Source organism: Haliotis rufescens, unplaced genomic scaffold, assembly GCF_023055435.1.
Source record: "Haliotis rufescens isolate VD_foot unplaced genomic scaffold, xgHalRufe1.0.p SCAF_9, whole genome shotgun sequence".
NCBI classification, from domain to species: domain Eukaryota; kingdom Metazoa; phylum Mollusca; class Gastropoda; order Lepetellida; family Haliotidae; genus Haliotis; species Haliotis rufescens.
Genome location: NW_025964383.1, coordinates 33,576,685 through 33,602,076, shown reverse-complemented (window position 1 = coordinate 33,602,076; position 25,392 = coordinate 33,576,685). Strand labels below are relative to the sequence as shown.

Below are 25,392 nucleotides of genomic sequence, written 5' to 3'. Positions count from 1 at the left end.
GTTCCCAATTAATATTTCTTTATTTAACCATGGTGTTATTCAATGCACAGAAAACGTTTCTGTAAGTTGTTGCGTTTACATGAAATAAATGAGAGTTACTAACATGCAGTAATGAATATAATGTACATATTCGAAGACATACACATGCTTACAGTGTTATCCCTCTGTGTGTGTGTGTGTGTGAGTGTGTGGGTTTATGTGTGTGTGTGTGCGCGTGTGTGTGTGTGTGTGTGTGTGTGTGTGTGTGTGTGTGTGTGTGAGTGTGTTTATGTGTGTGTGTGTGTGTGTGTGTGTGCGTGTGTGTGTGTGTGTGTGTGTGTAAGACATCCTCATTGAATAAAATGTACATATTCGAAGTCATACACATGCTTACAGTGTTATCCCTCTGTGTGTGAGTGTGTTTATGTGTGTGTGTGTGTGTGTGCGTGCGTGCGTGCGTGCGTGCGTGCGTGCGTGCGTGCGTGCGTGCGTGTGTGTGTGTGTGTGTGTGTGACATCCTCAATGTACTGATGCTCAGGATACCTTTAGTTGTGAATATGTTCTTTATCAATCTTTATTAGTTTCTACATAACATTGTTACATCATCGTTAGTGATCAATCCTATATTGTCCGAGGATTTATTGACACAAACATGCACACAACTAAGTCTATGAAAATAACTAAATCTGTGTGTCTGGTCCAGTATTGCGCATGTGATAATATCAAGGACGACTGGTAGGATTTACAGCCAGATATCGGACGTACAGTCTCCACCCGGGTACCGAATTTCGTGGGCGAACACTGGTCCGGCAGGTTCCAGCCCATAGTCGACTGCAAAGTCTGGGTTCAGTTTCAGCCCTCCATTGACTGTATCCACGTCGATCATCAGGAACATTGATCCCGATCTGAAACATAAAAAGTAACATTGATAGACTTCAAAATATTATTCCAATCAGTGTGTGGGTATTCCACACATTTCAGCCTGGGTATTCCCAACGGTTTGCCTGTAAACTTTCACAACGATACATGCGCCGTAATATAACTGGAATAATGTTCAAGGCGGCTTAAAAACCTACCCACTACCCCATGATGAACCTCGCAGAAATGGCTGCAACAGCAACACAGACCTTCAATCTGGATGCCGTGGTCACCATTTTTAAAATTGGATCTGATTTATGTTTTAGAAAACACATTGTCGGGATAATTCTCTTCTAGTTATAGCTTCATGGTAATTGTGGCTTCCGATGAGGTTTCAACAAGTAAATCATTACGACGGACACATGGACGGCCAATGTTATTGTCTCAATGTTTCATACACCCACTAGGGCACCGGCACCCAATACTGGTCAAATAGCCCCTTCTCTTCAATTTATATACTCATGAGCACTAGATATTAAAGAGACTAGCGAAACCGCCTCACCTGTTTTATGTTTAGGTGTACATATTAAGATTCAGAGTGATAAAAACATATCTTCAAGACTGTGTGACAATAGAAGGATGACTTTCAAAATTCAACTAATCAATTAATATCGATCAGTATGCCAGGCGCTCCCGCTTTTGGTATCTACATTTCACAACTTTTAAGGTGTAATAAGCTCGCTCTTTCTTAGAAGACGTCATGCAACTCTTGCTCAAAACTTGTTTGATCACGGTTACAACATTCAAAACTTTAGTTAAGCTTTTAAAACCTTTTAGGTAGAGAAGAAGAAGACAGTTCCAAATTTGACGCATCAGTGACAAAATGTCCGATACTGTAATATATTTTATATGTTTATCTTGATGTCACATTTACATTTTTTATCGTCTAACGAATGCTTATGAATATTATACTGTTTTGAAATAGTTGTATGATCATTCTGATGTTTTACGTTTCCATTGACATAATTGCTTCTAGAAATAAATGTGTAGTGCTTTCAATTTATGTTTGTGTTAAAGTTTGTATAGTTGTACTTTAGATGCCTTAGACGACAATTCTACTTGTGTCCCTGGCAGATACTATTTTATGTGATTTTAGACATATAATTATGAAACACGTGGGATGATCTTCCCTGTTTGTTTCTTGTTTATCGCATCACACAGCTGGGCTTTTATCTAAAACACAATATTGTCCAAGAAAATGCTTAAAAAATATAACGATTTCTCAGGCTGCAGATTAAAAATATCTGACCTCCCTACAATATCCCCTACTCTAAACGTTAAACAACAAACATTCAAAAACACATTATCATTTACATTTGGGAAGAACGGTTTGTAATACTTGATCATATTTGGGTGGAACTGTTCGTCACTACACATACTTGATCATATTTGGGTAGAACTATTTGTCACTACACATACTTGATCATATTTTGGTAGAATTATTCGTCACTACACATACTTGATCATATTTGGGTAGAGCTATTTGTCACTTCACATACTTGATCATATTTGGGTAGAACTATTCGTCACTACACATACTTGATCATATTTGGGTTGAACTATTCGTCTCTACACATACTTTATCATATTTGGATAGAACTATTCGTCACGACACATACTTGATCATATTTGGGTAGAACTATTCGTCACTACACATACTTGATCATATTTGGGTAGAACTATTCGTCACTACACATACTTGATCATATTTGGGTAGAACTATTTGTCACTACACATACTTGATCATATTTGGGTAGAGCTATTTGTCACTACACATACTTGATCATATTTGGGTAGAACTATTCGTCACTACACATACTTGATCATTTTTGGGTTGAACTAATTGTCTCTATACATACTTGATCATATTTGGGTAGAACTATTCGTCACTACACATACTTGATCATATTTGGGTAGAACTATTCGTCACTACACATATTTGATCATATTTGGATAGAACTATTCGTCACTACACATACTTGATCATATTTGGGTAGAAATATTCGTCACTACACATACTTGATCATATTTGGGTAGAAATATTCGTCACTACACATACTTGATCATATTTGGGTAGAACTATTTGTCACTTCACATACTTGATCATATTTGGGTAGAAATATTCATCATTACACATACTTGATCATATTTGGGTAGAAATATTCGTCACTACACATACTTGATCATATTTGGGTTGAACTATTCGTCACTACACATACTTGATCATATTATGGTAGAACTATTCGTCACTACACATACTTGATCATATTTGGGTAGAACTCTTCGTCACTACACATACTTGATCATATTTGGGTAGAACTATTCGTCACTACACATACTTGATCATATTTGGGTAGAACTATTTGTCACTACACATACTTGATCATATTTGGGTAAACTATTTGTCACTAAGCATACTTGATCATATTTGGGTAGAACTATTCGTCACTACACATACTTGATCATATTTGGGTAGAACTGTTTGTCCCAGGCGCTGAAGAGGGACGTTGTAACGTACAGGCGTGTCCCATCCAGACTGAGCTGCAACATCTGAGGGCCTCCCTCCAGCCTCTTGGTGCGGATAAACACTGGGTCGGGCTGACCCTGTACAAAGAAAGGTGTGTCAGTTTTTTAAAGCAACGTTAAAGCAACGGTATCATCTCGAGCGGGATTTTGGTCGGATTATTTCCTTATTGCTCCCTTATATTGTATACACGGTTCCAACATGTGGAGAGGAGACACTGACTGACAATGATAAACTGAGAAAGTCATGATGCGAACCTGGCCCTCTGGGTCGTGTGTCACTGTGATGTCACCTCCCTTGCATATCATGCCGCCAAGAAATACCTAGGTGGAGATGAAGAGCGATCAAGCAATGTGTGATAGGTATCATAGCGAGTATTTCATTATGACCTATTAGAAGTAACAAACATTGAAACTCGAGAAAATATTTTAGACTTTGACTACTTAATATTAACATCCTCTTCGGTTTTCTGTAATACACCATGTGTTTATGTAGATGTCCATTAGACAAAGCGATACAGCAAGAAAAACACCAATACTTCGTCGTGATCTCACAAAGTCTTCCACTCAGCTACTTAGTCCTATCATTCCCGGACTAAATGATTTTACTGAAACACATTTATCCGAAATGTATTCCTGATCGCCATTTCATCGATGTGTTTCACATTATTCAGAACAAGATATAGAGGATATTTCATGCATCGAAAGAAATATCATGTTTCTCACATCGAGTGACGGGGGGGGGGGGGGGGGGGGGGTGAAGACTTTCACGAGTGACGTATACCTCCTTTTTACCCGTCACGAGATGTACATATGTAATATCCTGTTTGTTATATACTTTTTTGGGTAGGTGTCTACTGGAAAAATAAATAATTTCATTAAAAATGTAAAACCTTGAAACGCAAATTCTCCGTGAGCATCGATACACGCCATTTGGATACGATGATATGAAACAAACAAGTCAGCGAGCCTGACCACCCGATCCCGTTAGTCGCCTCTTACGACATGCATTGTCGCCTTTTGCGGCAAGCATGGGTTGCTGAAGACCTACTCTACCCCGGATCTTCACGGGTCTCTCCCTACCTAACACATAGGGACTAAATAAACAAAAGTATCAAAAAATATTAAGGGTCACGAAAATTCTTTATCATACATTTAGGTATGCTTATATACAAAATCAACAAACAAACAAAATATTCTTCAAAACTAGGAAACCGCTGTAGAAGCGAAAGAATACCCGCTTGTCAAGTAACAAAAACGACGCTTTGCCAAACGAACACTCTCGATTGACGAGTTAAATGAGAAATTAACAGTTTATAACGAAACATTTTCGAGAGAATAACAAACGGCAAGAAGTGATATTAACTCCATAAATGACGATCGGCCATTCTTTTGCCTTGTCAATGTGGAACTAACGTAAAAAGGACGTCAACAGTTTGTGTACGGGGCTAGAAAACTTACGACAAAGGGAGACAATTTAAGGGGAGGTAACTCCTGTATTACAATAGTTCCGTCAAAGCGTTATGTTCGCTGCAGTGAAATATCAAGTGTTATGTTCACTGCAATGAAAATATCACTTATCTCAACTTCAGAAAACTCAGTCTTTCACACTGAAGTATATCATTCCACATTCCGTTAGTTGTCGTTCGAGTGTCGTAACGGTATGACATATTTCTGTACCCTTACAAAGTTGAGTAGGGTATTATGCATGGGCGGATACAGAGGGGAGGTGCGGGGTGCGCACCCCCCTCCCCCCCTTTTTATTTCTGTATAAATTACCACCAAAGACAATACATAGATCTTAATTGTGCACCCCCCCCCCCCCCCCCCCCCTTTTAAAAAAAGCTGTATCCGCCCATGTTATGTTATCATGTGTGGCACTTTTCGGTTGCTACGTTCCATCTCTGTATCACTGTATCACTGTACCTGCCCAACCAGTTTTGGGTTCCTCCTGTCGGTGATGTCGTACTGCCTGATGTCCCCGTGGAGCCAGTTGCTGAAGTAGAGGTATCGGTCATCCAGGGAGAGTATTATGTCAGTTATCAGACCTTGAAACAAGAGGAAGACAATGTGTAAGGTTATATATACCGTCTGGAAATATATTGAAGATGAATACCAAGGGACTTTTATATGCGTACTGTATGACAATACAAGACGAAAACAGCCTAGTGGTTAAAGTGTTCACTCGTCACGCCGACATGATTCGAATCCAGACAAGGGTACAATTTGATATTGCTGGAATATTGCTAAAGGCGGCGTAAAACCATACTCATTCACTCACTCACAAAACTAAAGTACCGCTTGCTAAGTTGCACAGAATCAGTAAATAAATTGTCTGTTTGTCTGTCTAAATGCAGTCTTCAACTCACGTTATTTACAGAGTAGCGGCTTAATGGAAACCTAACAGAAAGCATTTGAAATGCTCAATGTAACACAGTTGGAATATATCTACCCGACCCATTAGCTAACTAGTATGGGTATGTTGCCAGCAGAGCAGGTGTCATAATGGTAATATTGTGGGATATGGGATTCGTCGCCAAGTCCAGATGATTTTATGAAGACAAACGATGTGACTGTACCCAGTAAATAAAGGCGCATTAGGGCACGCTTAGAGTTTTGCAATAAGCTATGAGTAAGCGAGAAGTTGGGTTCAACGCGGCTGTCAACACTCATCTTATCGAGGCATGGGAGCTAACTGACTGTAAAACTACGATGGAATTTCGAGGCTCGATCGTAGCTCCGCCAGTGGCCATTACGAGTTTTGTCCCTTCTATTTCTTTCCTATTTACAAATCAGATTCCACCTCTCATATCACTTGCATTTGCTTCAAATAAAATGGCGTCGCCCAGGGATCGATAATCAAGATCTCTTTTGTAATAAAACGGGTCTTACTTCACGAAGAGCATCAAATCAAGTGAGCACCTTGAACAAAAACATTGAAGAGATTTTGAAAATAGCCGTTGACGCCGAGTTGACGGTAAACATGCTTTGCAAATCGTGCAATCGGCCGAAATCTGCACGTCAGTTTAGGAACCGAATGTCGATTTTCGTTTCGTGATTATGATTGGACTATGCATAGACTCGTTAGTCCAGCCAAAATATAACTCCATAATTGCATCCTAGTTCGGTAAGGGTGGAAACTGGAGTTTAACAGTCAGTAAACGCCCTTGCCCCGGGACGAACACTATGTCAGTTATGTAACAGCGTATCACTGTAATGTTGGCGGCGTGGTGCAGGTCTGGGCGTGGTGAATCACTATAGTGAATCCCACATGCAAGTACATCGGAACGTGGCTGCAATAGAGTCCTGACATGCCGTGATCGTGGCGCTTCTTACTGGACTCAATTTGTGGAAATTTACATCAAATTTTCAACTCATCATATAGTTATCTCCAAATAGCTGTCTCTTTTTTGTCTTTATGACATTTAAATTTTCTTTAAGTATTTTTCTTATGACATCAATAGATAGGTACTGTAAATTGGAAAGTTTTGCGAGCAGGAAAGGACAGCGAAAACTGCGAGCGACACACACTCTCAATAGTTTTACGACGTAGTTACTTTTGCCGACAAAAAACAGGCATAAGGAGCTACTTGAATTCTTTTGAATTCACTTCCACGAGTTGTCGAACCAGCCAGTACATGACTAAACAAATATTCCCTCACATCCTGTGTTTCCCAAATTACACACTGTCACTTAGTGTCTTTATGAGAGGACCACATACACGTTTACACTACCTGTTCCTTGTTTAATTACTTGATTTATACAGAGGACCATGTGCACATTTACCCTTGTTATTTCGTTACATTCGTCTTGCATGAGGCCTGCGTGGTATCTCACTCAAGTTGTTCATCATGACTACTGACAGCACAGTTTATATTGATAGGCTGCTTGCATTAGTCACAGGACAAGTTGCAACAAGCCGAAACCAGTCATACTATTCAAAGGTTTTCAGAACACGGAACGCAATTGTAATCTTTCTCTCGTAGTGGGCCGGGTCGCAACGACTCACCAACCGAATTGACACAAACACCGTGTCGCCTTTGAGTTCAATATTTGTTTCGCAAGGGACGGCGTCATGAGTTTTAAGTCGATTATGTCAGCCGGAATAGGCATGAGGCCATAGGATATCGTTCTTCATCTGACGGCTACTATTTATACACGTGCGTGCGTTGTGGGGTTGTGTGATTAAATTATACAGTGTAACAAATATTTACTTTAGACAAAATTCAAGCCCTAGTGTCTACACTTTGACGTTCTGATGATGGAATAGTTGCAAATAATAGATATTCATTATAATTTCTTTATGGGATCTGTATTTGTCCATCATTTCTCAATGTATTACAATTATTTCATGCCACACAAAAATGACTAGTAATCATCTATAGATGTATATAGTATGAACCACGTTGGGATGCAGGCTGGTCGCAAGAGGCCGCTTTATTGCGCGGGTAGTAAGGCTTAGTGACTTGGTTGATTGCTTGTAATCGCACTCCAAGCCTTGGATCGTTTCTCACAATCTACAGTAAACTACGGTTATAACGAACTCAAAGGGACTACTAATTTTAGTTCGGTAACGTTATAACCGTAACTCGCTATAAGCATATATACAGCATAACTACAGCATATAGTCGGGACTAAAAAGTTAGTTTGTTATATCCGTTTGTTCGTTATAAGCATGTTCGTTATAACCGTAGTTTACTGTAGATTGTATTTGTATTTTCTGGCCCAGACTCGATTATTTACAGGCTGCCGTAATGCAGCTGGAATATTGCTGAGAACGTTGTTAAATATAAAACACACAAACAAATGATAAGGTATGAACTAATTTACTAGTATCACTTGTTTTGGTGTTTAACGCCGCACTCTGCAATATTTCAACTATACGACGGCGGTATATAAATAATTGAGGCTGAACCAGGCATTCAAGTGATTGACATCATGAGCATCAATCTAAACAATTCGAATACAATGACATGCATCAACCAAGTCAGCGAGTCTGACCACCCGATCCCGTTAGTCGCCTCTTACGACAAGTACAGTCGCCTTTTACGGTAAGCATGGGTTCCTGAAACCTATTCTAACCCGGATCTTCACGCGTCTCTTTGTCATGTGGCTTTTCCAACAAGCTGTTGTAAGTATACTTCATTTGTTTCTGAATATAGCAGGTTAGACAATGTGATTCACTATATGAGTAAATGAGTTTGGTTTAACGTCGAGTTGAACATTATTCAAGTTGTCTCGCATGTCTGCGTGATGATCAACTATGTTTGACTTAGACCACGTGGCCACCCGCGCCGCTGTCGTTATGTACTGAAAACTAGTAGTTATGTTAGATAGCATTCCATAAACAAATCACTCGTTAGGAAACACAGTCACATACCAGGCAGCTGGGGCAGGGCGAACCCCTCCACTGTTTTGTTGGGAATAGTGATCACCTTCTCGCTGTCCCATCTCCCATTCTGCAAATGTTACATCACGTTACAGCGAGTGTGTTAACAGTATGTGAGAATGTCCGGATTTGACGCAAATGTGTAATATTGTGCTGACAAACTAAGTTTTTTTTTGTTTTGTTTGTTGTTTTACGCCGCACTCAGCAAAATTCCAGCTATATGACGGCGGTCTGTAAATAATCGAGTCTGGACCAGACATTCCAGTGATTAATATCATGAGCATCGATCCACGCAATTGGGATCGATGACATGCATCAACAAAGTCAGCGAGCCCGACAACCCGATCCCGTTAGTCGCCTTTTACGACAAGCATAGTCACCTTTTACGGCAAGCATGGGTTGCTGAAGACCTATTCTACCCCGGATCTTCACGGGTCCACGTTACAGCGAGTGTGTTAACAGTATGTGAGAATGTCCGGAATTGACGTAAATGTGTAATATTGTGTTGACAAACAAAGGTTTGGTTTGGTTTGGTTGGTTTGTTGTTTTACGCCGCACTCAGCAATATTACAGCTATATGACGGCGGTCTGTAAATAATCGAGTCTGGACCAGACAATCAAGTGATTTACATCATGAACATCGATCCAGACAATTGGGATCGATGACATGCATCAACAAAGTCAGCGAGCCCGACGACCCGATCCCGTTAGTCGCCTTTTACGACAAGCATAGTCGCCTTCTACGGCAAGCATGGGTTGCTGAAGACCTATTCTTCCCCGGATCTTCACGGGTCGACAAACAAAGGATATGAATGATGCTGGATCCTGGTATGATTCATGAAGAAAGCATCCCTACACAGGAAGTGCGACATGTGTCTTTTGTCAAATGACCATTGCAAGGTTTTGCATGAGAAGATGAATTCAATGTCAAATGCATACGACAAGGGGGCACGGATGGCCAAGTCGTCTAAAGCGCCGCGATTCGCTGTGCAGAGTTGCGTCCCTTGGGCACGCCAGAAACCTATGATTGTGGGTTCGAATCCCGGTTCGACCCGATTATGTTTCTGAGTTTGTCAGTACCATACCCGTGCTCGTGGGTTTCACCGAAGTAGTAAACGTCTGAGCCCTCCATCACTTCGGGCTTTCCTCCCACATTAAGCTGACACGCCGTGATATAACTGGAATACTGTTAAAAGCGGCGTAAAACCCAACTCACTCACTCACTCAACTGTTCGAATCAACAATCTTTTGAGGTATACAATCGAACATTTTCGTTCTTCAAAGATTTTGAAGATATACGACTGTTGCTCAAAAGTTGATAGGTCAAAGTTATAACATTCAAAGCATATGCAAAGCTTCAAAACGTTTTATGAAAGACATGTGGAGAACATTTCAATCAGTTACAAAAATAACGTCGGGTGCAATTCCTTACATTTGGCTTGTGATTTTAGGGCAGGATGCGCTCACCTCTCCACGAACACCTGGTACCCTCACTATTTTACAGAGATCGTACAATCGACTTTGCTTTTAATAGAGATTTCATGTGATTATGAAAAATGTCTTATTTGTTATCAATAACAGCGCTGTGTGACTCACCGGGAGTTTGAAGAATCGGAACACTGTCGAGCTGAGCGCGCACCCCACATACCCCTCTGTGGTGTCCGGGTTGTGGAGGAACCGTATCTCCAGTGGGATCTTGCCCTCCTCTCCGAGGTCAAGTGTCTGAATGCGCTCGTGTGTCGTCCAGTCCCACACGTGAATACTGTGACCGTACAGACCTGCGACCACACCACATCACAGAATGCAAGGACACTGTATATTTAACATTTCATCCTAAACGTGTGTATGTCAATATATCTTAATGCTGGGAAGCTTAGTGGTTAAAGCGTTCGCTCGTCACGCCGAAGACCCGAGTTCGATTCCCGACATGGGTACAATGTGTGAAGCCCATTTCTGGTGTCCCCCGCCGTGATGTTGATGGAATATTGCTAAAAACGGCGTAAAACCATACTCACTCACTCACTGCTACAGTGCTGGACAATTGCTAATGCATCCTTCAAAATTAATTCTCCCACTTCTTGATAATGATTATGTGTCTTACATGGTAATACGAATGTGCCTTAAAGTTTCACCTTATACATGTAATACAATTATATTACAAAATGTCGTGTATGGAAATTATAATGTATCTTACGTGGTAATATAAAAAGATATTACATGGTAATGTCAATATATCTTGCCAGGCAATTTTAATGTATCTTTCATGACAGTGTCGACACTTTTCATGGTAGTGTCATTTCCAAGTATGTTCCTTAGTAACTTTTCAATCATATAATTCTTCTTGCAAAAAATACATTCACCAGTGAAGCATTAAGAAAACTCCATTATGCTTTCCTTTCTTCATAAAAATATTGAAAGATGGAAAAACATTATCGCAATGAAAAAAAGTAGTACTAGTAAAAATAAATTCGACAGAAAATGGAAGGAATTATTACCCTATTTAATATGATTTATCAGTCAATCCAATATATGTACATACCCATATCTGATCATGCTTTAAGATTCTATGAACTTGCTACACTTATATACCTCGTGTACTAATGTTACATTTATGTCTAGTATTTATTTGAAATAAAAGATATTAGAAAAGAAAATATATTATTTGACAAATTTATAAAAGTCAATAATTAAGACGCGTTTGGTTTACAATTTATTTATTTTAAATAACTTTCGAAACACTGAATATATGAAAGTGTATTTTAGTCCAAGTGTGTTTGTTTTAGTTCTTCGGGGAGGCACAACCACATGTATTCATTCCTAAAGAAGGGGGCACGGGTGGCCCAGTCGTCTAAAACGCCGCGATTCGCTGTGCAGAGTTGCGTCCCTTGGGCACGCCTGAAACCTATGGTTGTACATGTGGGTTCGAATCCCGGTTCACCCCGATTATGTTTCTAGGTTTGTCAGCACCATATCCGTGCTCGTGGGTTTCACCGAAGTGGTAAACGTCTGAGACCTGCATTACTTCGGGCTTTCCTCCCACATTAAGCTGACACGCCGCGATATAACTGGAATAATGTTAAAAGCGACGTTAAACCCAACTCACCCAACTCACTCACTCACTCACTCACTCACTCATTCCTAAAGCTATCTCACCGTCTTTCACATGCTGTGGGTTGAATCCGCTTCTCCAAGCATTCGGAGCTCCCCACTCGGAGCTGAGCATGACGTTGTGTCTCGGTTGGTACCAGAAGTCGTAGCCGTAATCGGGGGCAGGGGAGTTCTCCCACTTGCCGAGGACACGGAAGTCCGACCCATCCAACAGGAAGAAGCCACCTGACAGATATGGAACCATCATAAATCAAACTGGTGCACAAGCAGTATTGATGGAAGCACACTTAAATATCCAAAACATGCCCGAAAAACTAATTTCGCGGAGAATGTGCTTTCACACATTTGATTTGAGAAGGATGCAATTATAATTCTTATTTCTTTGTTGCAATATACATTTATGCCGCTCTCAGCAATATTCCAGCTACATGCGGTCTGTAAATAGTCGAGCATCATGAGCAATGATGTACACAATTTGGATACGACGACATGCATCAATCAAGTCAGCGAACCTCACCAACCGATCCCGTCAGACGCCTCGCATGGATTGCTGAAGACCAAGTGTTACCCGGATGTCACTCGTGTACAAGCATGGATTGCTGAAGACCAAGTGTAACCCGGAGCTTACTGGTGCTAGAATATTGTTCACAACTACACAGCGCATGATATATGTGTATATTAACTTTAGTTACGAGTAGCACTAGAAATCACTTACTATTTCCGTCTCCGTTCTGATTGCCAATACAGCTGATCATGATGTGACCTGACCCAAGACAGTGGGTGGTATGGGGCGCGCCCAGGCCTGTCTTGGAGTGAACCTCAGAGGGCTGAACGATCTGTAACAATAAAATGCATTGTAAATGTTGCTGTGCGACAGATGAACGGGTATACAGTAAACTACGGTTATATCGAACTAGTGAGTGAGTGAGTTCGGTTTAACGCCGCTTTGAACAGTATTCCAGTTATAGCGCAGCGTGTCAGCTTAATGTGGGAGGAAAGCCCGAAGTAATGCAGGTGTCAGACGTTTACCACTTCGGTGAAACCCACAAGCACGGGTATGGTGCTGACAAACCTAGAAACATAATCGGGGCGAACCGGGATTCGAACCCACAATCATAGGTTTCAGGCGTGCCCAAGGGACGCAACTCTGCAAATCGCGGCGCCTTGGACGACTGGGCCACCGGAGCCCCTATAACGAACTAAAAGCGACCCCTTATTTTAGTTCGTTATAACCGTAGTTCGTTATATAGGCACATATACAGCCTATATACAACAAATGGACGGGACCCCAAAACAGTTCGTTATATCCGTCAGTTCAATTATGCTTATCTCTATATAAATATATAAATAATAGGTTATTTATATAGCGTATTTTTCCACACCAGTCAGGGGCATGCTCAAAACGATATTATGACCCCGGTCATTGGATCAATGTGCACTCAAGAATAATTCTCAACTCCCTGGGGAGTATATAATCCAAGCTCCATGTTAGGCGCTAGAAGGTTAACAACCACATTCCCATGTCATCCTACCGGGTACCCATTCATTGCTGGGTGAACAGAGGCCCATATTGGAACAAATTCACTTGCCCGAGATGACGCCACATGTGTTACATTTGCTTCAGTATGGGGTAGGACCGAAAGCCTAGAAACTCTCAGGAGCCAAGCTTCCTAAACGCAGTCATCCATCCAAGGATTCTCCGCGGCCGACGTTGCCTAACTTCACCTGATATGCAATTGTGCGCTGTGCACAGAACCACGTGTCGCCAATAAGATTCATATCTTCGAGTCTCCCCCTCAATACCTCTCGCTCCCGAAACGTATGCGTAAAAATTGATAAATGCAAATGGAAGTGTTCTGCAATAACGCCGTAAATATGGTTTAATTAAGAAAAAGTAATCAAATCTACAGAAAAAAATGGAAATAGATTTAAAATCATTCCCTCGTTAGACAACGATGGGAGGAATGTGATTGTGTAATCTATTAGGTCGCAGGAATATAGTCTTGGATCTTGTGGTGACCAACATGTTTTCATTGGTTGATCTTGAGTTACATTGTTCTCATATTCTCATTTCTCAGGGTACCAATGTAACTCAAATGCAACCGAGGATGAATCCCACTTTCAGTTTGTCATAAATATGATCATTTAAGAAGAAAATACATTAGTCTGCAGTTTGGTGTAAATTCTACTCCGGATAAATGCGAACATCTGCGAACAAAAGTTATATACGAAATGTACATGTACCATTTTGCTTCGAATTTTAGTTTTTATGTTAAGAACCACTTGATCAATCCTGAATTCATTAATATAACCTAAACATAGGTTTCCGGATCAGATTGATGCATTCCATTACAATAATAGTATCATCCCTTTTCTGATATAATCAAACACTTTTTCGGTCATAATAATAATGTCAACTTTATTGAAAAATGCCCAAAATGACGCAGGTCGTTGACGTTCACAACATTTATGGCATTGTTGCTCAGCAACGGAACACTACCGGGCAGCGCCCTCAACCACAAAATCGCTTCGGCTTCTTTATTCTACTATACATAATCCGTGGTCGACAAAATAAATGATCGATGGCACTGGGTAAGAGTGAGTGAGTATGGTTTTACGCCGTTTTTAGCAATATTCCAGCAATATCAAGGCGGGGGACACCAGAAATGGGCCTCTCACATTGTCCCCATATCGGGAATCGAACCCGGGTCTTCGGCGTGATGAGCGAACGCTTTAACCACTAGGCTACCCGACCGCCCCACAATAGTGAGGAAGTAAAAGCCAAGAATGAAAATGTCTACTTTGTCAAGTTTTGTTCGTCGTACCTGTTTGTTGTCTGAACTAGACATACCAGCTACAGTAACTATTGAACCGTCTTGGCACGGTAGTACGGAATCGGTAAGGCACTTGGTAAGAAGGAGGCAATATAACTAAGATAAACATAATTGAACCATGGTTCAGCAAAGGCTTATGGTTTATGTGGAAACTGTGCATAGCGTGGATAAGGTACGTCCCTACCTTGTGAATGGACGGGCTCCTCGGGTAGGTACCTGTGTCTACTATATACACTCTGTCACTGTTGATGCAGGGGAGCACCATCCGGTTCCGTGTTTTACTGGCATCGTCATAGCAACTGGAGCACGCATTCCAACCAGTGTGGTGAAGTTCATCAGCAACATAGGGCATATATAGACGGTGGATCACCTGCAAGGTAGTGTGGACATGTGCATCATGAGGACTGCAAGCAACCTACGGACGTACAATACCTATGATTTACCCCATAACTATGTTTGTTTGTTGTTTAACGCCGCACTCAGCACTATTCTAGCTATATGACGGCGGTCTGTAAATTATCGAGTCTGGACCAGACAATCCAGCGATTGTGATCATGAGCATCGATCCACGCAATTGGGATCTATGACATGCATCAACCAAGTCAGCGAGCCTGACCACCCGATCCCGTTAGACGCCTCTTATGACATGCATTGTCTCTTCTACCCCATATTGTCACGGGTCTTTTGGTTAGTGACGACGGGTCATCTTGTAAAAAAAATAACTGATAAGTTAAGTCTACTAAAATGTTAGTGTCTGAGTGGACAGTGAAATTCACCAGTTAGGTTAGTTAGCTTTACAAAATATTTCTGCCAGAGTACATTATGCGACGCCGTTAGACTGCAGGGGGCTTGTGTTGCAGGGGACGCAGAAACCTTGCCATGACGTCAAAGTATATTATTTCCAGTTATACATCGTTGTAGAGGGGTACGTTGGAATTAATCAAAATATCATTGACATTCTGGTAAAGGCCACACACACAAAGTATAGGTGCGAAGTGTGTGTTGGGCCTGCGGTATCCATGGAGGGTCAAGAATAAGATATTACCTGGCAATATGTTGGTTGGTTGGTTTGTTGTTTAACGCCGCACTCAGCAATATTCCAGCTATATGACGGCGGTCTGTAAATAATCGAGTCTGGACCAGACAATCCAGTGATTGATATCATGAGCATCGATCTACGCAATTACCTGGCAATAAGTAGGCGATTCAGGGTCTACATCGACTGTAGAAAGGTAGTCAGGTCGATCTTTCTCGGGGACAATGCACGGGATGTACACGAGCCTCTCCCTGGGGCCTTTCATAGCATCCAGGGGCGTGGCATACCCCGGCCCCTTGCAGCATTCTACAAGAACAAAACATCGGTCATCTATATGTCAACCAGTGAAAAGTCGACATGTACATTAAACTGGGGGAACACTAGCTCCCTGCTGAGCCGAAGTAAAACCTGATTACTCGAACTCTATTATAAAGGGTCTCCCAGAATCTTTTACTCGAACTCATTATACTAACTCGATATATCGATTGAGACAATGTAACTCCATGACCCTATGCAGATGCGTCTTTGTACATATAAACAACGAAACCCTTTCGATGCTCAAATGAAATCTGACTGTATAATATAATCAGATTGTGTGTATGATTTGGTTGGTTGGTTTGCTGTTTAACCCACACGGTCAGCGGTCTGTAAATAATCGAGTCTGGACCAGACAATCCAGAATCGGATAGCATGCACGTGTTTATGAATAACTATCAAATATTGATGATACTAGGTGTTCGCAAACAGGTCCTGCCCCACCGATGGGACCTGTCACAAGCACATGCAAAGGCAAGTCAATTGTTCACATGAAAAAACACGGGAACACATGGTACAAGGCCAACTAGAGAATTGCACCGGACATGATTTTGGTCACTGGTGTTTTGCACGATCTAATCCCGTTGAAATTGATGTCAGTATCTTTGTGGCCCCTAACGTCGGGTATGTCAGCACATAAGCGACTAACGGGATCGGGTGGTCAGGCTCGCTGACTTGGTTGATGAATGTCATCGATCCCGATTGCGTCTATCGATGTTCATGATGTCAATCACTTGATTGTCTGGTCACAATATGGCGTTGTGGCGATGTCACGTTTGGTTCATTTTGTTAGGGCGACAACCCGACAACGAGGCAATGAAAGCTGTATTCTTTCTTAGAATGTGCCGTGGCAATCTCATTAAAATCAGATCTAGGTTCTCGCTGCCGCTAAACAAAGATCTGAGGACATCACAAAACAGATCACGTCAGAATGACCTTTCGCGAACTTAGGTCGACCACTGGAAGGAATAATAAGTCGACATCAGCCAATTAGAAAGCAGTTTTCTCGAGCTTCACAGCACTCGTTTCAAACTGGCGACCTTCATTTTAGACTACGCTTGAAAAATATGTTGACATTAAGATTTTGAAAACTGAACAAACGACCATTACGGAATGTCTAATATATGGTTGTGATTTTATGGCAGTGCTTCCCCCGTACTGTGCAACGCCTGCTCCGTTCAAATGTTTATCCCACGGAAGCGAGAGATTGACGATAATTTTGATAATCAGTCGAACAGATTGAAAATGTCGTTCTGAATACACCGTGTTAACGTTTTCGGGGTTGTATGGTTAGAAAACACATTCCGACTGTTACTTTCACGATCTGGTAAGCGGCGGTTTGATTGGTCGAATGAAAGGTCGCTCTGACGTGACCCGTAATGGGATGTCCTCAGATCTTTATTTAGCGATAGCGAGAACTAAGTTCTGATTTTAATTATATTGGTGCTGTGACGACGGATGTTTTGAATATTTGAAATGATACAAAGTATACTTTGTTGTAGCCATCGACATGTAGAACATATTATGAAATATGAAAAAATATGTTCATTAGTTTTAAAAGTTTTAAAGTTTTTTGTAAGTTCAGTTCTAAACTAATCATTGCGTGGCGTCGGCAATGACATAACGATATAGGACTCTCTAAGTGTTCACCCTTCGCATACGTGCATATCCTAATATCTGTGATCATATGTATCAACGTATTCTTTACTCTTCTTGTACTTCTTTTCTCAATGGCGGTAATAACTATTATATTTTTTACCATGGAAATGGTACGGTCACAGCTTATGTGCCCGATAGAGCTGAAACAACAGGACACGTTTCCATCACTTGAGTCGGCTCAAGTAATCCATGTAGAAATACTGTTGCTTCAAATACTCAGTGGGTTTAGGACCGTCATAATGACAATGTTTGTTTGTCTGTATGTTTGTTTGTGTATTGTCGCACCAGAAATATTCCAGCCATATGACGGCGGTCTGTATGTAAATAATCGAGTGTGAACCAGACAATACAGTGACACCATAAGCATAGATCCCAATTGAGTGAACCGATGCATCAAACCAAGTCAGCGAGCCTGACCACCCGAACCCGTTAGTCGCCTCTCACATGATCGACATACATAGTCGCCTTTTACGGTAGCATCGGTTGCTGAAGACCTATTCCATCCCGGACCTTCACGGCTCACAACCACAATAGAGAAGAGTTGTCTCCAACTTGTAAAACCGTCTAAATGCAAGGAATACCAGAAGAATACAACAGGGATACAACGACCTAATTCAGGATAAAGTTACAAAAGAACATCCTGGTTAAAATGGACCCTCATACGGTCAGCTGCGTTTTTATAGACGGTTTTAAGGAGTGGGTGAGTGAGTATGGATTTACGCCGCTTTTAGCAATATTCCAGCAATATTACGGCGGGAGACACAAGAAATGGGCTTCGCACATTCCACACATTGCACCCATGTGTGGAACCGGCTGTTCGGCGTGACGAACGAACGCTTTAACCACTAGGCTACCCCACTCCAACCCCCTACCAACCCCTATGTCTGTACATATCATATACTGCCCTTCTGATGAGTGAATGAGTGAGTGTTGGGTTTAACGCCGCTTTTAACAGTATTCCAGTTATATCACGGCGTATCAGCTTAATGTGGGAGGAAAGCCTGAAGTGATGCAGGTCTCAGATCTTTACCACTTCGGTGAAACCCACGAGCACGGGTATGGTACTGACAAACCTAGAAACATAATCGGGTCGAACCCACAATCATAGGTTTCTGGCGTGCCCAAGGGACGCAACTCTGCACAGCGAATCGCGGCGCCTCAGACGACTGGGCCACCCGTGCCCCCCTGCCCATCTAATGACACCTCTATCAAATACTATCGAATTATTCTTTTTTCTCCTTCTCTGTGACGTGACGATCTCTACCTTTTTTTCCCTTTTTATGAAGATGTCACACACCTGTTTATATGGTGCGTTACAAGTTCTTTTTTTAAAAAATTCTGGGACATGTCATCTAGAGCTGTTTGCACCTTCTCTTTGTCCGCGGGCTCACTACCGTGGCGAACACATATGCATAGCGTCACTATTGACTGTCACAATACATGTGATAAACAGTCAAAGCAGTGTTAACGTTTATGCACTAGTTCACTTGTGTCCCCCACATTCGATGAAAGCAATGCGGTCGACTGCATAAGGGTCAGTTGTAAAACTTGATCCTGAATTAGGTCGATGTACGTGACTGTGCATAAACGCGAATTACACAACCAAGAGGCGTTGTCATGATCTTATCAAGAGGGCTCCCAGCCACGTGATGTGATCACGTGATAAGACGACCTGACTGAAACGTGAATCTCAGAGGTGACCTATGTCAAGTACCACGTGTTTAAATAGCTCTTTCATGAGAGCACGATGTATTATTGAGTGCGTTCAGGAAAATGCTGCACTTCTGTTTTGTTTGTTTGTTGTTAAACGCCGCACTCAGCAATATTCCAGCTTTATGACGGCGGTCCGTAAATAATCGATTCTGGACCAGACAATCCAGCGATTGATATCATGAGCATCGATCCACGCAATTGGGATACGATGACATGCATCAACCATTGCAGCGAGCCTGACCACTCTATCCCGTTAGTCGCCTCTTACGACAAGCATAGTCGCCTTGTATGGCAAGCGTGGGTTGCTAAAGATCTACTCTAACCCGGATCTTCACGGGTCCGGCGATTTGTAAAGAATCGAGTCTGGATCAGACAATCCAGTGATTGACATCATGAGCATCGATCTGCGCAAATTGGGATACGACGACATGTATCAATCCAGCAAATAGGCTGTGGTTGTCACTGTCGCATGTTTATGCGATTTCAACCCGGGTCGTCTAATTCTTATGGCTTTACAATGCCTGGATTGTGTAACCTCCACGCCTCAGTGAGATCCGTGTAGTCACTGGAACCGTACAATCTGTTTGGGAGAGACTATCAATGGGCAGAGGGGTGTTGGGTTTGGGACAACTTAAGATAGCCCTGCAAAAAAGAGGCCCACTGCGCAGAAGACCTGACAAGTTGTGATATCAATACAATTTATGAGCCGACTTATAGGTTATGGCGACCCGATCGTATCTCGACAAACAGGACTCAACAACTTTTCCGTGCGTGTCAAGTTTCACTCTTCGAAAATGTCGAACTCCTGTTTACACAACAAGTGCTTTATCAATTTATCAGCAAATCAGATACATCGTTCCCATGCATACGTCACACTTTTACATTTAATGGAACATATTTATGTTATTCAGCGAAACCAAATGCGTTCTAAGGGCGTTTGTTAATTTAGTATTTATGCCGGCACTCGCACAGTTATCTTTTGTTTGTTTGTTTGTTGCTTTACGCCGCACTCAGCAATATTCCAGCTATAAGACGGCGGTCTGTAGATAATCGAGTCTGGACTAGACTGGACATCCTGATCATAGATCCACGTAATTGCATCAACTAAATCAGCGAGCCTGACCATCCTATCCCGTTAGTTGCTGCATGATTCCCATCTGACCAGAAGGCGATTAATAGAATTATATGTATCCAACCATTTTTTTTAAGCAATCAAGCAGGGTCATTTTCTGCCTTGTCATGACCAGGTGCCCCGAGTAACGGAGACAGTCAATGCATCCACAGATAGTAGGCCTTGGAACAGGCCCGTGAAGATCCGGAGTAGAATAGGTCTTCAGCAACCCATGCATGTCGTAAGAGGCAACAAACGGGATCGGGTGGTCAGGCCTGCTTACTTGGTTGATTCATGTCATAGATCCCATATGCGTGGACCGATGAACATGTTGTCAATCACTGTATTGTCTGGTCCAGACTTGATTACTTACAGACCGCTGTCATATAGCTGGAATATTGCTGAGTGCGGCGTAAAACAACAAACAAACAAACAAAACGAACGGGGGTATGATACACGGGCGGATTCATCGAAATGTGGGTATGCATGTTGTCATTTGGCATTCAGTATTCGTGTAGCTTTACTTAAAATACCTGACCAAATTCGTTATGTAACACACAAAAACATATATACAGACAAACACACACACACACACACACACACACACACACACGAACACACACAGGCAGAGAGACATACAAGTCCACACACACGCATACATACAACCACACGAATTCGACATGTCTGCACTCTCCCCCACCTCTCCCAGTCCCAGCGACACATATGACGTGTAACGGGACCGCCTACTGGATGGAGAATAAGCAAGATCAACTACCAACCTGCTGTCACATGTGTCTGTATGCTGCATCCACCAGTGCTAGGTTGTAACACTGTCTGGAGCTGCTTCAATCGTCGCCCTGCCTCTTCCGTCATCGTTGCGATTGTCAGACAGGACCGCACAGTCGCCTTGACCTTTTTTCCAGAGCAGGCTGAACCAAGGGGTCATCTCAAAAGCATATCTGCGTGTGACCTATAAAGATACAGGCATAGCCTGGAGAGCGTCACGCACATCATGTAGTTGTGCTTCGCAGCCGGTCCCAGTGGTGATGTTTGCTTGTTTTTAACGGCGCCCTCAACTATATTCAAGCTATATGCTATATCAAGGCGGCCCTGAGATTGACATCATTAGTATCAGCCTGCGCAATGGAGATACGATAACATTCATTAAACAAGTTAGTCGCCTTTAAGTGGGTAAAACAAGGACTGATTGGTTCGGAGTCAGTATATAATGTCTTGAGTCGAGTGTCAGTGTTTAGCAGCGGCATGGTATCTGAGTGGGATAGCAGAATAAAACCGGCATTAGTCCGGAATACAGCAAGCACGGGTTGCTGAAGACGAGTTCTAACCTGCATCTTCAAGGGTCCTCCAACCTGTATCTTCAAGGGTCCGATGATAAAATTTAAGGAATTAACGACGAGTGGGAGTTGTTTATTGTACAATAACACACTACAGGGAGAATAAACCACGAGGGGCGCAGTTTATTACTAATATGAGATATCCACACCATGTACAGCCTCTTTAAGGATGAGACCCGATTATGTTTCTAGGTTTGTCAGCACCATACCCGTGCACGTGGGTTTCACCGAAGTGGTAAACGTCTGGGACCTGCATCACTTCCAGCTTTCCTCCCACGTTAAGCTGACACGCCGCGATATAACTGGTATACTGTTAAAAGCGGCGTTAAACCCAACTCACTCACTCACTATTAAAGGATGATGATAAAATATACAAGCTTCAAAAATATTTACCCAAAGTTTAAAAATGATGACTCCCTGAATAGAATCCTACCTCGGAAATGTCGGACAAGTCCATTTTACGAACAGGTGGGTTAAGTTTTGTATTTCCTGCATATTCTCACAATCCTCACGTCCATCATGTGTACTTTTTCTCCTAATACTGATGTCATATCTCTCCCACTTTTGGATGCGATCGTTCGGCCACTGCGTTTATCTGCGTAGCCCAGCTACATTTATGGGGAACAACTTACTGAACACTTCCCACGCAAAAATAACGTCCAATATATGACGTCATCATGTTGTTTGCGCACACTCGAAACTCCAGAAATTACATCATGATAGAACAATGTTGTATCGTGAAATAAAATACGCTTCCATCTCAATTGCTCTTTGCGATTTATCGCATGGCTGTCATATACTGCTGATAAAAGATGTGTGTTGTTTAACGCCGCACTCAGCAAAATTCCAGTTATATGACAGAGGTCTGTAAATAACCGCGTCTGGACCAGACAATCCAGTGATTGACATCATGAGCATCGATCTACGTAATTGGGATACGTTGACATGCATCAATCAAGTCAGCAAGCCTGACCACCCGATCCCTTTAGTCGCCTCTTACCCCTTTTACGGCAAGCATGGGTTGCTGGAGACATATTCTACTCCGGATCTTCACGGGGCTATTTACAGAACACATGGGTTAGGTCGAGAAGAACGTTAATTTTATGAATCAGATGTTTAGCTGTAATAAAGCATCAGCTTTATAGTCTACCAGGCTATTAGACAAGTCTTACAAAGACTTTACAAGTTAAGTTCTACCAATGTTCTGGTTCTGGCAATCAAATTACATGTCAAACTTTCAAATCTATATCATTCGGTATCAAACCCGTGAAGGTCCGTGGTAGAATAGGCCTTCATCAACCCATGATTGCCACTGAAGGCGACTGTGCTTGTCGTAAGAGGCGACTAATGGGATCGGGTGGTCAGACTCGTGACTTGGTTCATGCATGTCATCGTATCCTAAATGTGTAGATTGATGCTTATGATGTCAATCACTGGATTGTATGGTCCAGACTCGATTATTTACAGACCGCCGTCATATAGCTGGATAATTGCCGAGTGAGGAGTTCAACCACAAACAAACACATCGGTGTCATATTCATTCAGGCTCATGCACCTGTCTACAGAGTGTCCAAGTTTTATAGCTGGGCTTAGGCCCTTTCATCATAGGCTTCTCGTCCGCCATGAGTCGAAACGACTGTAGTGCACGTGCTAAATGAAATTCACGTGGTTGAAATTGACACGAGACACTGGCAGATACAGCAGAAACTTTGCAATTTACACTTATGTTGTCTTTCTCTGACACAACCAGCCAGATAAAAGGAACAAAGTATTCTTGCATGTGCAAAATCAAAGATGAGATTTGGACGGACTTCATCGATTATTTGCGTGTTAACACGCGCATTCAAGCCAATAATAAACAAATTACAGCTTTATCCGTTCACGCGTTTATTTGATTTACTTGAGCAAACCATGCTTGTCGTGAAAGGCAACTAACGGGATCGGGTGATCAGGCTCGCTGACTTGGTTGATGTATGTTGTCGTATCCTAATTGCGGAGATCGATGCTTATGATGTCAGTCACTTGATTGCCTGTACAGACTCGAATATTTACTGACCGCCGTCATATAGCCGGAATATTGCGGAGTGTGGTGTTAAAAAACAAACGTATTTGATTAAGGCTTTGGAAGAATGTATTAAGCCCTTCACGTTTTGAGACATACCCAGGACAACTTAACCAATTGTATAAATGTTGACATTATTATTAATATTCATTTGCAGGGTGAAAATATAACGACAAAGGCTGATATTTATTGACATTAAATGTAAATGACCTGAATAGTTAATCAATCATGGAAAACTTGCTAAATAGTTAATTCTTATTGAAGACCCTTCTGAGAACAGTGACAGGCTAACTGATAAAAATAACCTGATCGACCTTTCGTCTTATCAGACAGTCAACTGACATTCTTTCACGAAACAAGTCACGTTCCTTCTCAGGAGCATCAGTACCAAACATTACATTATGTTCACTGAATCCATTGTTCCCTCCAGCTGGGAGCCCATGTTTCGAAAACCAAGTGGTGTGATATGAGTTTTAACAGTGAGTTGTTTTATATACATGTTAAATATTCCCCAAGTTAAATATATATAGCGGTCTAAATATTCACGGGCCAAGGGTGGTCAATACAAATTACATAACATCAGCTGGGTTATTATTATTCAATAGTGAATATGGGTGGTTGAGTAAGTGTCTGAGTGTTATTGTGTCAAGGGCATACATTGTAAGTGGTAAACGATGCTTTGATATTAAGTGACTGAGTGGGTATTTGGATGGGTGAGTTTCGGGTGAAAGAAATTGTCTGTCACAAATAATTTTAATTAAGAATCTATCTTATGATTATGGAACGAATTTTGTTTATAAAATATCACAATAAGATCTTTCATGCCACCTTGAGCATACGGCTTCAAACAGTCCAACACTGAGATATGAAACTGCGCCCAAGCAGTTCTTTCGTGCACACTGCCCTACATTAACTATCTTAGAATATGGGAGCGTAACTCTACAGCGCAACGTGTGTTTCAGGAAACATAGCAAACGATCATTGGGAATTTTTATAGGTGATTGGGTACATTAAAACGTAAACGTGTAGCAACACAACCATAGCTGTGTGAAACGGATCCCTGAATTCTAAAGGTAGACTCTTGTGCTGTATGAAAGTAATAAGAGTGAACGTTTTGAAGTGTTTGAAGTATTATTCTGTCAAACTTCATTGGATTATGCTGTTGATCGCGTAATTGTCTTCTGCCTGCTTGGAGTGTGCTGCGCATCTTGTCTGCCGCCTATTTACACACGACAGTGATATTTTGATAAGTTATAAACGTCATGTAATAAATAGAATACTAAACACTCTCCCGCGTAATACCAAACTCGCTCGTCAGATAACCAGAACTATTCACTCGTGTCATGAAATTATTATAACACGAAAGCTCGTCTAGTATTCTATATATCCT

General features: G+C 41.8%; 1 protein-coding gene across 1 annotated transcript; it reads right to left on the bottom strand.

Annotated features, from left to right (window-relative positions):
• Position 1: 1 nt before the first annotated feature.
• On the bottom strand, positions 2–21,529 carry LOC124111165 (methanethiol oxidase-like). Its single transcript, XM_048390660.1, has 11 exons — positions 21,365–21,529; positions 15,939–16,093; positions 14,936–15,121; positions 12,633–12,753; positions 11,963–12,142; positions 10,406–10,587; positions 8,801–8,879; positions 5,347–5,468; positions 3,679–3,744; positions 3,356–3,501; positions 2–884 (listed from the first exon to the last, which is right to left on the bottom strand). Exons 1-11 carry the CDS (start codon positions 21,456–21,458, stop codon positions 722–724), a joined length of 1,494 nt encoding a protein of 497 aa, XP_048246617.1. The 5' UTR covers positions 21,459–21,529; the 3' UTR covers positions 2–721.
• Positions 21,530–25,392: the final 3,863 nt, after the last annotated feature.